The sequence below is a fragment of the Equus asinus genome, chromosome X (assembly GCF_041296235.1).
Source record: "Equus asinus isolate D_3611 breed Donkey chromosome X, EquAss-T2T_v2, whole genome shotgun sequence".
In the NCBI taxonomy this organism is placed as follows: Eukaryota; Metazoa; Chordata; class Mammalia; order Perissodactyla; family Equidae; genus Equus; species Equus asinus.
Genome location: NC_091820.1, coordinates 119,398,343 through 119,413,345, shown reverse-complemented (window position 1 = coordinate 119,413,345; position 15,003 = coordinate 119,398,343). Strand labels below are relative to the sequence as shown.

The 15,003-nt window shown below is 38.5% G+C and overlaps 1 protein-coding gene across 1 annotated transcript in view; it reads left to right on the top strand.

Moving 5' to 3' along the window:
- Positions 1 to 15,003, top strand: part of ZNF280C (zinc finger protein 280C) — a 129,356-nt gene that overhangs the window by 39,221 nt on the left and 75,132 nt on the right. Inside the window, exons 11-13 of the mRNA XM_014852962.3 lie at positions 1,458 to 1,615; positions 2,295 to 2,395; positions 3,173 to 3,319. Of these exons, the coding sequence (XP_014708448.1) occupies positions 1,458 to 1,615; positions 2,295 to 2,395; positions 3,173 to 3,319 (406 nt within the window). The remainder of the gene's footprint in view (positions 1 to 1,457; positions 1,616 to 2,294; positions 2,396 to 3,172; positions 3,320 to 15,003) is intronic.

The following is a 15,003-nucleotide window of genomic DNA, read 5'->3' as shown; positions in this document are numbered from 1 at the left end:
CCTTGTGAGGGGTTTGCTCTTACCCACATCTCCTTCTACTGGTTTGAGAAGTGTGCGCTGCTGATGGGGGCAGCGTAATAATTGAGAGATAGCCAGTTGCTTAAAGGATTATTTTATATCAATAGATTTTATTACTTAAAGTTATGAGTTGAAAAAGTAATGGCTCGTGACCTTTATATGTAAATATTTAGGCAAGACTAGGATTTTTAAAAATAGATTTTAATAGAGGTGATGTTAAAATGAAAGAAGGAAAAAAGATATTTCAAAATGTCCCATAATCAGCTCTAAAGAGAAGTAGTGTTTTGGAGATGTGAAAAGATAAACGTTAAAACCTCTGTGATGATTGCTGTCTGGCTTGATGACATTATCACTTCAAGATTATTTCCTTTAGGGACTTATGGTGAGTAACTGTTAATATTTGACCCAGTCTGAAAATTATTCTTTTGATTGAATAACTTTACTATAAAATTCAGTAAAAAGTTTCAGTAAGCCCTTTGAAACAGATATGCCTGTTTTTATTGTCTTCTCTGCCATTGAAGGTCGTAGTTCCTTCTCATAAGAAGCCTTTTAGGCCATCTGGCATAGCAGAATGTAGCACTGAAAAATGGATGGGGCTAAAAAGGGCGCAGTCTGCGAGTTAAAATGCACCATTTGTGCTAACAGTAAACCAGTATCATTAAATAAAACCAAAGGTTCTTGTAATTATAGGTATTAAAATTGCCATTACGTGTCTTTAGAAACCCAGACACAAATAAAAATGCTAATAATTTGTCTTTTAAACAGCTAAAACCTATTGTCTATCTTAAGGCCTTCAAAAGATTTTTCTCCTGGCATTGTGGCTGCTTTCGGTGGTAGGGTTTCCTTCCTTTAAGTATTTTATTTTAAAATATAAGTAATATTTCATGTATGGAGAAGAAGCGTGCTGTTTTTCTTTACAAAAGAATTTTTTAATGAGAAATGATGAAAAGTTATAACAAATTACTTTCCTATTAATTATATAAATGAATTATTTTAAAACAAAGATGCAAAGAAAAATGTTTACTGAGCCACTGAATGAAAGTGATTATTTAATACGCACACTTTTCTAGAAGTCTTTATGGCTTTGGAGAGGTTATTTTGAGTAATACAACTGCATTTTTTTTAAAGATTTTATTTTTTTCCTTTTTCTCCCCAAAGCCCCCCAGTACATAGTTGTATATTCTTCGTTGTGGGTCCTTCTAGTTGTGGCACGTGGGACGCTGCCTCAGCGTGGTTTGATGAGCAGTGCCATGTCCGCGCCCAGGATTCGAACCAACGAAACAGTGGGCCGCCTGCAGCGGAGCGCGCGAACTTAACCACTCGGCCACGGGGCCGGCCCCTACAACTGCATTTTTAACATTTAGGTTCAGATGCTTATTTGCGAGATTTTTCTTTGATTATAAATCTGAGTGTTTGCACCTCTTGACAATCATATACAGGTTTATGAACCACATGAAACACCATTTGGAACTTGAGAAGCAGAACAGTGAGAGCTGGGAAAGCCACACCACATGTCAGCACTGCTACCGTCAGTATCCCACACCATTCCAGCTGCAGTGTCACATTGAGAGTACGCACACCCCCCATGAGTTTTCTAGTAAGTCACAATTTCATTGAAGTCCTGAACAGTAATGATTTCGATCATCTTACCTATGAGGAATCTTAAGAATTCTGATAGAAAAATGAGAATAAGAAATGAACTTTGTAATTTGAGGGCAGAATTGAAAAACAAGTCTTAACCTGTACAAAGTTTTCGATAAAATTACTTACTAAAATTGAAGTCCCTTTTGTAAATAGAAACTTTCTTGGCATAACACATGCATTGTATGTAGGGGGCTCAATTAGAAAACTCAGATTCCCTGGTTTGCAGCATGAAATCAATGGTCTTGATTTATACTCTAACAAGAAAAGTAACTGCAATAATAGTTAAAAGCACAGAGTCTGGAGTTATCTTGGATTCCAGTCCCAGCTCTGACTCAATACAGCTGCGAGATGTCAGGCAAGTTACTGAATCTTTCTGTGCGTCAGGTTCCTTGTCTGAAAAATGGGGATAAAAATAGCAGTACCTCTCTCGGTGATGGTATGAGAATTAAGTAAGCTAATTAATACAAGCAAAGTAGTGCTGCAGAGTTAACAAGTATAGAATTGTTGGAACTACCATCACCTCTACTATTCCTGTTATTACTTGTTGTTGCTCTTGCTATGGATGTACAAAGTGAATCTTTTATTTATATACATCCTTAAAATGGTGTAATGTGTTTTTCTCCCACTTTCAGCTATTTGTAAAATCTGTGAATTATCATTTGAAACAGAACATACTCTTTTACAACATATGAAGGACACTCATAAACCCGGTGAAATGCCATATATTTGCCAGGTACACACACGTTTTATCACTTACTTAGGTGTTTGTTTAATTTTCATGTGCTATGAAATAGTATTGTTCTTTTGATTTTTTTTAACCATTTGAAGAAAACGAGTTACTGAAATTGAAGACCCTCTTCAACAGCAGAAACTCTCTTGGTTTATCTCATATATGGGAGGAGGGGTTGGGTTTGGCCTGTGGGCCGTAGTTTGCTGACACCTGTACTAGACAAACAAAATGCCCTGCTGGAGAAAGACAAACATATGGACTTTCCTACTGTGCAGAGAAGAATATGGACATGACAGAGAAATAGGAGATGCTATTAGTTATGGGGAACTCAACTAAATGCTTTGGGGCCAGTGTTTTTCCAGAATTTGAACTGGTTCCCAATAAGATAGCAAGAGAAAGATAAAATTGCCTCTGTCATAGCCTGGATGCTATTTAAAATCCAAAGAAGAGAATATTCCATTTTATATAGCAAGAAAAATTTTATAAGACAAGGGGTGTCAGAGTTTGAAAATTCAAGTCAAGGTAGGGGGTAGTAGATCTGAAAAGAAGGGGATCTAGTTATGTTTAAGAATATATTCCTAAACTTTAAAATATAACTTTTCTGTTTCGAAGATTATCTTTATTACTCACAATCATAGGATTCTTGGTTGTATAGGCAACAGAGCTGAATTAATAGTACGTAATGTTCCTCTAAGCAGAGAACTCCTCATTGCTACTTTGATATAACAGCACATAAGTTATAAATTTTCAAGTTAAACTAAACCTTCTTTATATTTCTAGGTTTGCCAATTCAGGTCATCAACATTTGCTGATGTAGAAAATCATTTTAGAGCATCCCATGAAAACACTAAAAACTTGCTATGTCCGTTTTGCCTCAAGGTTAGCAGAATGGCAACCCCCTACATGAATCATTACATGAAGCATCAGGTAAGACTTGGCAGTTCTCATTTGTTCATTTGTCTTAGTGAAAAGGTGTATATATATATATATATGTATGTAAAACTTAGAACGTTGGTTAGATTTATTCTAGAAGAAAAGCAAAGTTGTTCCAAATGACACAATTAATTTATACTTTATGGTGAATTACTTGTGAAGCTTCCACCTCTTTTCCTTGTTTGCTTCCTGGTGATGATGAGGCTCATGAATAGTGAAAATTCTGGAAGATAGGTAGAAATAGGAACTCTAGAGTAAAGGAGAAGTGGGAAGATGAGTGGAGCATTTAGGCTGTATATTCCAGCGGTCTAAGAGTGGTGAGAATGGGAATAATATTGAAGGTAATTAATCAAGAGCAAGAAAAGGATAAGTTTGAACTGAGGAAGAGAAGATTGAGGACTCATAATCTTCTGTTTTCCTCTTTCTCTTCGAAGTTTATCTCCACTTTCTAGCCTACTTTTTATTATGAGAAAACATATGAGTGTCATCAGTGACCCAGAATGGTCTTTTGTAGCAGCCAGTGACAAAGGAAACAACAATGACACATTTCTAGATATGTGAACTATGCCAGAGAACTATATTTAGGTTATAAATTGTTTCCTGGATGACTTTTGCCAGTTCTGCTATGTAATTTCTGGAATGTCAGTATTAGTGCTTGCACCTTTCCCTTGAATTCTCGTTTTGTGCTTGCTGGTTCTTTTCCTGACACAATTAGACTATCCCTTACTTGGGCTGAAAACTTTGATGAAACAATAAGCCTATTCTTGAGTGCTTGAAAGAGCAATGGTACCTTTGCCAAAATCAGAAGTCAATAAATTTACTGAATCTCATTATGTAATCAAATTTTGCCTCCTAACTGATCAGCTCATTACATTTTCTGGTTATTGATTGCGTTGTCACGGGCAATTTATTCAGCACTGGTGCTAACATTGCTTTCAGTTCCAGTCATTAGATAATCATGAAATCAACTTGTAGTTGTTAATTGGAAAAAATAATAAAAGTAGAATATCCAAATATATTCAAGATAACCTCTGTTATGACCAGGTTGGTACCAACATGCTTATTTTTTATCCTGGTATGTTTTCCCACCTTTAAGCACCTCTGGCAAAATCTGTTTACTCTAGGGTTTCCCCAACAGTGTTCTATAAGATGTTAATAGAAGTTCCACTCCAAAGTTATTCCTGGAAAAAGAAATTCAGTAAATGGCTGGATTTACAAAATTAATAGTTTTTTGTTTATTTTTTTAAAACAGGACTTTTCAGAGCTTTTAATATGCTAAAAATCATCACAAATCTCCAAGCAAGCGATATTGTATATATTGTTTCCAAAACTTACTTGACTATTGAACCCTTTATTTGCACAATACCTATTAACATTTCTTGAAGGAATAGAGTTTGGGAAATTGGTCTTGGTGCTGTATATTTCATCTTTTTTTTTTTTTTTTTTTTTTGAGGAAGATTAGCCCCAAGCTAACATCCGCCGCCAATTCTCCTCTTTTTGCTGAGGGAGATTGACCCTGAGCTAACATCTGTGGCCATCTTCCTCTACTTTATATGTGGGATGCCTGCCAAGCGGTGCGTAGGTCTGCACCCAGGATCCTAACCCGTGAACCCTGGACCGCTGAAGCAGAATGTGCAAACTTAACCACTGCGCGACCAGGCTGCTCCCGTATATTTCATCTTTTGACTTTTGATTTTGAAAGGAAGAATGAGATATAAAGCCGTAGCTGTGACTATTTCATTATGAAGCTTTTAACATAATTCTTTCTCCGGTGCTTTGCTAAGCTCTAGAATGAGGTATAGATGTGGAGGGAGTAATATATGCTTAGAGAGGTAAGAAAGAGATGAATGGACCCACTATGTGGACTGTGTCTCTTGAGTGGTTTACCTGATCTGTAGTCACTGTTCGTAACCTGAGTTGTATGTCTGAACCTGCCACATATATAGTAAAGAGTTAGCCCAGCAGGTCTGAGTTGCTCAAATCGTGCTCATTTTCAGAAGAGTCTACTTGCATAACTGGCCTTTGGCAAACTTCTGGAAACTGAGCCTTTGTTATTAACTGATCAATGTTTTGCATGCCTAGACCCCTGAGCCATGTTGTACCAGCTTTTCTAGATCATTTCTGCAGAGAAAATGATTATGGTGAATATCTGCTTTTCTTCTGGGCCTCTGATGATTTGGTGACTGAACCCCATAAAAAAACCTGGGCTCAAACTCGAGAGCTTCCCTGTCAAAAAAACCACTCCATACATGTTGCTGTAGTTGGTTGCTGGGAGATTGATTAAGCCTGCTTCCTGCAACTCACTCGGGAGAGGGCACTTGGAAACTGATGCCAGTATCCTCCAGACTCCACCTAATGCACTTTTTCCCTTTATTAATCCTGCTCTGTATCCTTTCACTGTAATAAATCATAGCTGTGAGTATAACAGCTTCTAAGTCCTGTAAGTCATTCTGCTGAATCATCAAATCTGAGAGTAGTCTGGGGACGACTGACACACCATGGGTGCCCAATTTTCTTTGCAAGTTTGGAAGTACCTGAGAGGTAGGCAGTCAGCAGTCAACAGAGGAAGGAATCTATTAATAAGAAAGATCGTCAGGCATCGTTCAAAGTATTTGCAATTTGTATAATTGTTCACAAAAGACTCAAAAACCATAGCTGGCCAGAATTATAACCATGTAATTGAGATGATACTAGTGTGATTTTGGACAATAAGAATTGCTGAATCTATGGCTCATTCTATTCTTTTTGAAGACTTTGGTTGTAACTTTTTCCTAAAAAGAGTGTATTATTATGTCTTGAGTGATTTTAGAGCTAACAAAATAGTTTGTACAACTTTTAAGAAAGGATGAAGGGTTTCAGATGTGTTAAATATCCTCATTAGATCTTTATAATAATAATAAGCCCTTAACATATACTCATCACTTGCCCTATGACAGTCGCCAGTGCTTTTACTTGCATTATCTTGTTTAATCCTCATAACCACCCTACAAGGCAGGTATGTGATGACTTCCATTTCATAGATGAGGAAACAAAGCTTTATAGAGAGTAACTTGCCCAGTGTCACACTGTCTAATAAATGGCAGAGCCAAAAATTGACTGAGAGCCCAAGCTTCTACCACAGAGCTATATTCTTCACTATCAGGTCTAAAGGCAGAGATCACAGATAGTCAGAATTAGCCTTGAAAATCTCTCAAGTCACCCAAATAATGCTTGTCAAAAAGTTTAACACAGACAGTTTTTTCTCTATCCTTGGAACAGATGACCATTTTTTTGGTTGAACATGTTATTTAAAAATGTACTGTACTGTCATCATCCTTAGCACATCACAAGCATACTTGCGTAAGAGAGATATGCAAGACTTGAATCCAACTGAGGAAATGGTAAATGAACGTCTTCCATCTCAGGGCTCTGGGCAAATGCTCATTAAATGGAATGGCAGACATTTTGAAATAGTTAAATTGTTCCTGCTTCTCATGTGCACTCTGTCAGTCTCTTGCTGTCTGCCTCATTATTTATTCATTTAACAAGTATTTATTGAATGCCTAATGTATGCCAGAGATTGTTTTATAGAAGTGAACAAAACAAAGTTTGTGTCCTGTGGAATTTGCATTACGATGGAGGATTGGGTGTGGGTGTGTGTTACTTCTGAATATGTATGTATGCCAGCTGGTGACAAGTACCATGGGAAGAAAACACAGGAGGACAGGGAGTGCCAGGGCTTAGGAGATGAAGGAGGAGTTTCTGTTTTTCACATGGGGTGGTCAAAGAGAGCCTCCCTGAAGGAAATAAGGGAGTAAGCCATGTGGATATCTGGGAGAGAATGTTCCAAGCAGAGGGAACAGTAAGTGGGCAGTGAGGTGAGCATATATCTAGATGTTCAAGGAGTAGCAAGGAGGCCAGCGTGGCTGGAGCATGGTAAACAAATGGGAGGAAGAGTAGTAGGAAATAGGTTGTAGCAATACAATGCAGGGAGGTGGTGTAGGGCCTTGCAAGCCAGAGTCAGGATTGTGGAGTGTTAGGGAAAGCCATTGGAGGGTTTAAGCATGTGAGAGATGACTGTGGCAGCTATGGAGATAATAGACTGTTGGGAGGAAAGGCCGGAATCAAGGAGAAGGTAGGAGGCTATTACAAGAGTCCAGGTGAGTGGCTTGGTCTGGTATGGTGGCATTGGTTGGCGGTGATGAAAAGTGGAAAGATTATGTTTTTGAAGGTAGAGCTGACAAGTTTTATTAATGGGTTAGATGTGGGATATGAGAGAAAGAAAGAGTTAAGTGTGACCAAGTTCTTTTATCCTGAGCAGCTGCAAGAATGGCATTCCCATATGCTGCAATATTGGGAAGACTAAGGAAGGAACATAGTTTTTTTTTGCAGGGTGGATGGGAAGAAATCTAGAGTTCATTTTTGTCCATGATGATTTGAAATGCCTATTAGAGAGCAAGTAGTGATGTTGAGTAGGCAGTTGGATGGATGCTATTTAAAATCAGGACACTAGATGACATATAGGTACAGGTAGAGAAAACATTTCTGGGCATTGTACTCTGGGGAACTTTGTATCTGTCCTCTTATCTTGCTATCTTTTTTTTTATATATAATTTTCTAATGAAATTTTTATGTATTTATTTATTTTAAGATTGGCACCTGAGCTAACAACTGTTGCCATTCTTCTTCCTTCTTCTTCTTCTTCTTCTTCTTTTCTTCCTCAAAGCCCCCAGTACATAGTTGTATATTCTAGTTGGGCTATGTGGGATGCCACCACAGCATGGCCTGATGAGCGGTGCGATGGCTGCACCCAGAATCCGAACCAGTGAAACCCCAGCCCGCCAAAGCAGAGTGCACAAATTTAACCACTTGGCCATGGGGCTGGCCTTCCTATCTGTTTCTTGACTGAGATTTTTTTCCCTCTGCCACTGTCATGAGCACATATAGGTGAACCTGTTTACATTGCCTATACTTAGGATACGATCCAAAGCACCATACTTCTAAAATAGTCTTAAGATGAAACTAAAATAGTAGTACAAATTATATTTGCATATTGCTTTGAACTTTGTAAAGAAATTTTACTTATCAAATGCATGCTGTGCACCAGTAACTGATAGGTGCATTCCTGTATGTTACCTCAATTGATTTTCCTAAATGATTATTTGTGGGGTTTTTCCATTAGAACAAGAGATTCTCATAATGTTCTTCTTTTTTCCTTCTTCTTTTCCCAAAGCCCCCCAGTACATAGTTGTATATTCTAGTTGTAGGTCCTTCTGCTTGTACTATATGGGATGCCACCTCAGCATTGCTTGATGAGCGGTGCCATGCCCAGGATCCGAACCAATGAAACCCTGGGCTACCAAAGCGGAGCACACGAACTTAACCACTTGGCCATGGGTCTGGTCCTGATTATTTGTCTTTTCTTTTTTTTCACTATTATTAATATTTATTGTTTTACATTTTTTCTCAATACCCGCATGCTTAATCTCTGCATTATTTTTTTATTATTTTTTTTTAATTGAGTTATTGATAGGTTACAATCTTGTGAAATTTCAATTGTACATTAATGTTTGTCAGTCATGTTGTAGGTGCACCACTTCACCCTTTGTGCCCACCCCCCCCACCCTACCTTTCCCCTGGTATCCACTAAACTGTTCTTGGTCCATAGTTTTAAATTCCTCGTATGAGTGGATTCATACACAGATTATCTTTCTCTCGCTGGCTTATTTCACTTAACATAATTCTCTCAAGGTCCATCCATGTTATTGCAAATGGAATGATTTTGTTCTGTTTTGCAGCTGAGTAGTATTCCATTGTATATATGTACCACATCTTCTTTATCCATTCGTCTGTTGATGGGCACTTAGGTTGCTTCCACGTCTTGGCTATTGTAAACAGTGCTGCAATAAACATTGGGGTGCACAGGACTTTTGGGATTGCTGACTTCAAGCTCTTTGGATAAATACCCAGTAGTGGGATGGCTGGATCGTATGGTAGTTCTATTTTTAGTTTTTTGAGGAATCTCCATACTGTTTTCCATAGTGGCTGCACCAGTTTGCATTCCCACCAGCAGTGTATGAGGGTTCCTTTTTCTCTGCAACCTCTCCAACATTCGTTGCTATTAGTTTTAGATATTTTTGTCATTCTAACGGGTGTAAGGTGATATCTTAGTGTAGTTTTGATTTGCATTTCCCTGATGATCAGCGATGATGGGCATCTTTTCATGTGCCTATTGGCCATCAGTATATCTTCTTTGGAGAAATGTCTGTTCATGTCTCCAGCCCATTTTTTGATTGGGTTGTTTGATGTTTTGTGGTTGAGTTGCGAGAGTTCTTTATATATTAAGGATATTAAGCCTTTGTCAGATATATGACTTGCAAATATTTTTTCCCAGTTAGTGGGTTGTTTTTTTGTTTCAATCCTGTTTTTATTTGCCTTGAAGAAGCTCTTTAATCTGATGAGGTCCCATTTGTTTATTCTTTCTATTGTTTCCCTTCTCTGAGAAGGCACGGTGTCCGAAAAGATCCTTTTAATACTGATGTCAAAGAGTGTACTGCCTACGTTTTCTTCCAGAAGCCTTATGGTTTCAGGTCTCACCTTTAGGTCTTTAATCCATTTTGAGTTTATTTTGGTGAATGGTGAAAAAGAATGGTCAATTTTCATTCTTTTACATGTGGTTTTCCAGTTTTCCCAGCACCATTTGTTGAAAAAGACATTCTTTTCTCCATTGTATGCCCTCAGCTCCTTTGTCAAAGATAAGCTGTCCATAGATGTGTGGCTTTATTTCTGGGCTTTCAATTCTGTTGCATTGATCTGTGCACCTGTTTTTGTACCAGTACCATGCTGTTTTGATTACTGTAGCTTTGTAGTATGTTTTGGAGTCAGGGATTGTGATGCCTCCCGTTTTGTTCTTTTTTCTCAGGATTGCTTTAGAAATTCGGGGTCTTTTGTTGCCCCATATGAATTTTAGGGTTCTTTGTTCTAATTCTGTAAAGAATGTCATTGGGATTCTGATTGGGATGGCGTTGAATCTGTAGATTGCTTTAGGTGGAGTGGACATTTTAGCTATGTTTATTCTTCCAATCCATGTACATGGAATGTCTTTCCATCTCCTTATGTCGTCATCCAATTCTCTCAGAAAGGCCTTGTAATTTTCATTATATAAGTCCTTCACTTCCTTAGTTAAATTTACCCCAAGGTATTTTATTCTTTTTGTTGCGATTGTGAATGGTATTGTATTCTTGAGTTCTTTTTCTGTTGGTTCATTACTGGAGTATAGAAATGCTACTGATTTATGCAAATTGATTTTATACCCTGCAACTTTGCTGTAGTTGTTGATTGCTTCTAACAGTTTTCCAATGGATTCTTTGGGGTTTTCTATATATAAGATCATGTCGTCTGCAAACAGCGAGAGTTTCACTTCTTCCCTCCCTATTTGGATTCCTTTTATTCCTTTTTCTTGCCTGATTGCTCTGGCCAGGACCTCCAGTACTATGTTAAATAAGAGTGGTGATAGAGGGCATCCTTGTCTCGTTCCTGTTTTCAGGGGGATGGGGTTCAGTTTTTGCCCACTGAGTATGATGTTGGCTATGGGTTTGTCGTATATGGCCTTTATTATGTTGAGGTAGTTTCCTTCTATGCCCATTTTGTTCAGAGTTTTTATCATAAATGGCTGTTGGATCTTGTCAAATGCCTTCTCTGCATCTATTGAGATGATCATGTGGTTTTTATTCCTCAGTTTGTTGATGTGGTGTATCACGTTGATTGATTTGCAGATGTTGAACCATCCCTGTGTCCCTGGTATGAATCCCACCTGATCCTGATGTATGATTCTTTTGATGAATTGCTGAATTCTGGTTGCCAAAATTTTGTTTAGAATTTTTGCATCCATGTTCATCAGTGATATTGGCCTGCAGTTCTCTTTTTTCGTGGTGTCCTTGTCAGGTTTTGGGATCAGCGTGATGTTGGCCTCATAGAATGTGTTAGGAAGTGTTCCATCTTCCCTAATTTTTTGGAATCGCTTGAAAAGGATGGGTATTAAAGCCTCTCTGAAAGTTTGGTAGAATTCCCCAGGAAAGCCATCTGGTCCTGGGGTTTTATTCTTTGGGATGTTTTTGATTGCTGTTTCAATCTCTTTCCTTGTGATTGGTCTGTTCAAATTGTCTGCCTCTTCTTGAGTGAGCTTTGGGAGATTGTAGGAGTCCAAGAATTTATCCATTTCCTCTAGGTTATCCATTCTGTTGGCATATAGCTTTTTGTAGTATTCTCTTGTAATCTGTTGTATTTCTGCAGAGTCTGTTGTTATTTCTCCTCGCTCATTTCTGATTTTGTTTATTTTGAGCTTTCTCCCTTTTTTTCTTTGTAAGTCTGGCTAGTGGTTTGTCAATTTTATTTATCTTCTCAAAAAACCAGCTCTTTGTCTCATTGATCCTTTCTACTGCCTTTTTCGTTTCAATAGTATTTATTTCTGCTCTGATTTTTATTATTTCTCTCCTTCTGCTGACTTTGGGCTTCATTTGTTCTTTTTTCTCTGGTTCAGTTAGCTGTGCTTTAAGGTTGCTTATTTGGGATTTTTCTTGTTTGTTAAGATGTGCCTGTATTGCGATGAATTTTCCTCTTAATACAGCTTTTGCTGTATCCCATATGAGTTGGTTTGGCATGCTATCATTTTCATTTGTTTCCAGGTATTTTTTTATTTCTTCTTTAATTTCTTCAGTGATCCATTGCTTGTTCAGTAGTGTGTTGTTTAGTCTCCACATCTTTGTGCCTTTCTCAACTTTTTTCTTGTAATTAATTTCTAGCCTTATAGCACTATGATCTGAGAAGATGCTTGTTAATATTTCAATTTTTTTTAAATTTGTAGAGGCTTGCCTTGTTTCCCAGCATATGGTCTATCCTAGAGAATGTTCCATGTGCACTTGAGAAGAATGTGTATTCAGCTCCTTCAGGGTGGAGTGATCTATATATGTCTATTAAGTCCAATTGTTTTAGTTTTTCATTCAGCTCCACTATTTCCTTGTTGATTTTCTGTCTGGATGATCTGTCCATTGATGTGAGTGGGGTGTTGGGGTCCCCTACTATTATTGTGTTGTTTTTAACATCTTTCTTTAGGTCTGTTAATAGTTGCTTTATGAATCTTGGTGCTCCTGTGTTGGGTGCATAGACATTTATAAGCGTTATTTCTTCTTGATGAAGTGTCCCTTTGATCATTATATATTGTCCCTCTGTGTCTCTCTTTACCTGTCTTATTTTGAAATCCACTTGGTCTGATATGAGAATTGCAACACCTGCCTTTTTTTCCTTGCTATTTGCTTGAAGTATTGTCCTCCACCCCTTCACCCTGAGTCTGTGTTTGTCCTTGGGGCTGAGGTGTGTTTCCTGGAGGCAACAAATTGTTGGATCTTGTTCTTTAATCCATTTTGCCACTCTGTGTCTTTTTATTGGAGCGTTCAATCCGTTCACATTGAGAGTGATTATAGATGCATGTGGACTTAATGCTGTCAATCTGTCGCTCATTATCTTGTTTTCCTGTGTTTCTTTTCCTGTGTGCTTTAGACTATCCATTTAATACTGCAATTTCTTATGCTGGGTTTCTTAGATTTTTCCTTATCTATGATTTGTGACTCTGTTCTGTACTTTATTTTAGTGTCTACCTTGAAGTTTGTATTTAGAATCTCGTGTATAATATAGTCTATTCTCTGGTGGTCTCTTACTTACTCGACCAATACTGATTTAGACCCTTTGCTCTTCCCCTCCTAAATAATTATTTTCACTTTTTATTCCAACTCGTCTTATTAATTTGTAGTTAGAGTGCTAAGATCGTCCTTGTTTTGGTAGTTTCCTTATTTTTACCCTAATGCTATAGTTGAGTATTTGCTATCCTGTTCTGGTTCTATCCATCGGTCTCCCTAGTCTGTGGCTTGTGTCCCCTTTCTCCCTTTTTTCTTTTTTCAAGTATGAGAGCCTTCTTGAGGATTTCTTGTAATGGAGGGCTTTTAGTTACAAATTCCCTTAACTTTTGTTTGCCTGGAAAAGATTTAATTTCTCCCTCATATCTGAAGGAAATTCTTGCTGGATAGAGTATTCTTGGCTGAAGGTTTTTATCCTTTAAAGCTTTGAATATATCACTCCATTCTCTCCTAGCTTGTAGGGTTTCTGTAGAGAAACCCGCTGACAGTCTGATAGGGGCTCCTTTATAGGTTATTCTCTTTTTTTTTCTTACTTCCCTGAGTATTCTTTCCTTATCATTCCTATTTGCCAACTTTACTATTATGTGCCTTGCGGTGGGTCTTTTTACATTGACAAATCTAGGAGATCTAAAACCCTCCTCTGCACACATTTCTCCGTTGATCCCTAGATTTGGGAAGTTCTCTTCAATAATTTCGTTAAGCACACTTTCTGCTCCATTTTCCTTTTCCATATTCTCGGGAATTCCTGTGATCCTTATGTTCTTACTCCTCATTGAATCCATTATCTCTCGGAGATTTTCCTCATTTTTTTTAATTCTTAGGGCTCTTTCTTCCTCTGTCTGGCGCCATTCAGCCTGTCTGTCCTCGATTATGCTGATTTGCTCCTCTATATTGTCTACACGGGCATTCAGGGAATCCGTATTCTGTTTTATCTGGTCCATTGTGTTTTTCATCTCAAGTAATTCTGTTTGATTCTTCTTTATGATTTCAACCTCTTTTGTGAAGTAACTCCAGAACTCGGCTTGTTTCTCTATCTTTCTCTCTACCTCATTGAGTTTTTTGATTATAGCTGCTCTGAATTCATTATCACTTAGTTTACCTAATTCCAAGTCCTCAGGACTTAATTCTGTGTTTTTATTGTTTTCCTTCTGGTCTGGGGCTTTTATAAATTGCTGGATGGTAGAGGAGCGGTTTTTTTCTCATGGTGGTAGAATTCAGTTGCAGTTACAGCCTGTCGCCACTAGATGGGGGTCGAGAGCGGCGTGTTAGCTCTCCGCCTTCGGGGCAAGATGGCTGCGCCCACTGGCTTTGTTAGGGGGGAGGGGCTGTTATTCACACGCGCACCGGTCTGGGTTCAGATCAGTTCTGTTCTCTGGTCTCCCAAGGCCCTTGATTTATAGGGTCCCCGCAGACGAAAGCTTGCCCCCCCCCCCCCGTCAGCTTCCCCCCCCCCATCAGCGGGTCTCCACTGAATCAGCGAATCAGCGGCAGGAGTCCCGGATGATCCCCCGGTCACGCGGCCCCTCCCCCGCTCCTTCCCGACCCGCGCCGCAGCCATCGCAGACTCTAGGGGAGGGAGTGATGTCCTCTCCTACCGTTCCAGCGCCTCGGAAGGTATAAAGCTAGGTTTATGATCTCCGCCTTCTTGGTATTCTAGGTCTCTAACAAGCTGGCATTATGTTTATTCTCTGAAATTCAGTTCTTCCAATCTTTTGTTGTATTTTGGAGGGGAGAGAATCCCGGGTCAGCTCACCCCGCCATTTTGCTGCACCCACCGGACTGATTATTTGTCTTTTAAATGGAAATAGTGATGGGCCTGTAGAGATCCAGCTTTAGGGAAAATATTCTTTTGTATTTCTGTGTTCTAAATTTACATATGAATATAAAATATATTTTTTAAGTTAATAAGAGCATATACATAAATATTGCAATTGATACTATATAGTAGAAAGAACACTGAGTAGCTATGAGCAAATGACTTAGATTTCTCTTGGGTCCTATTTACCATTA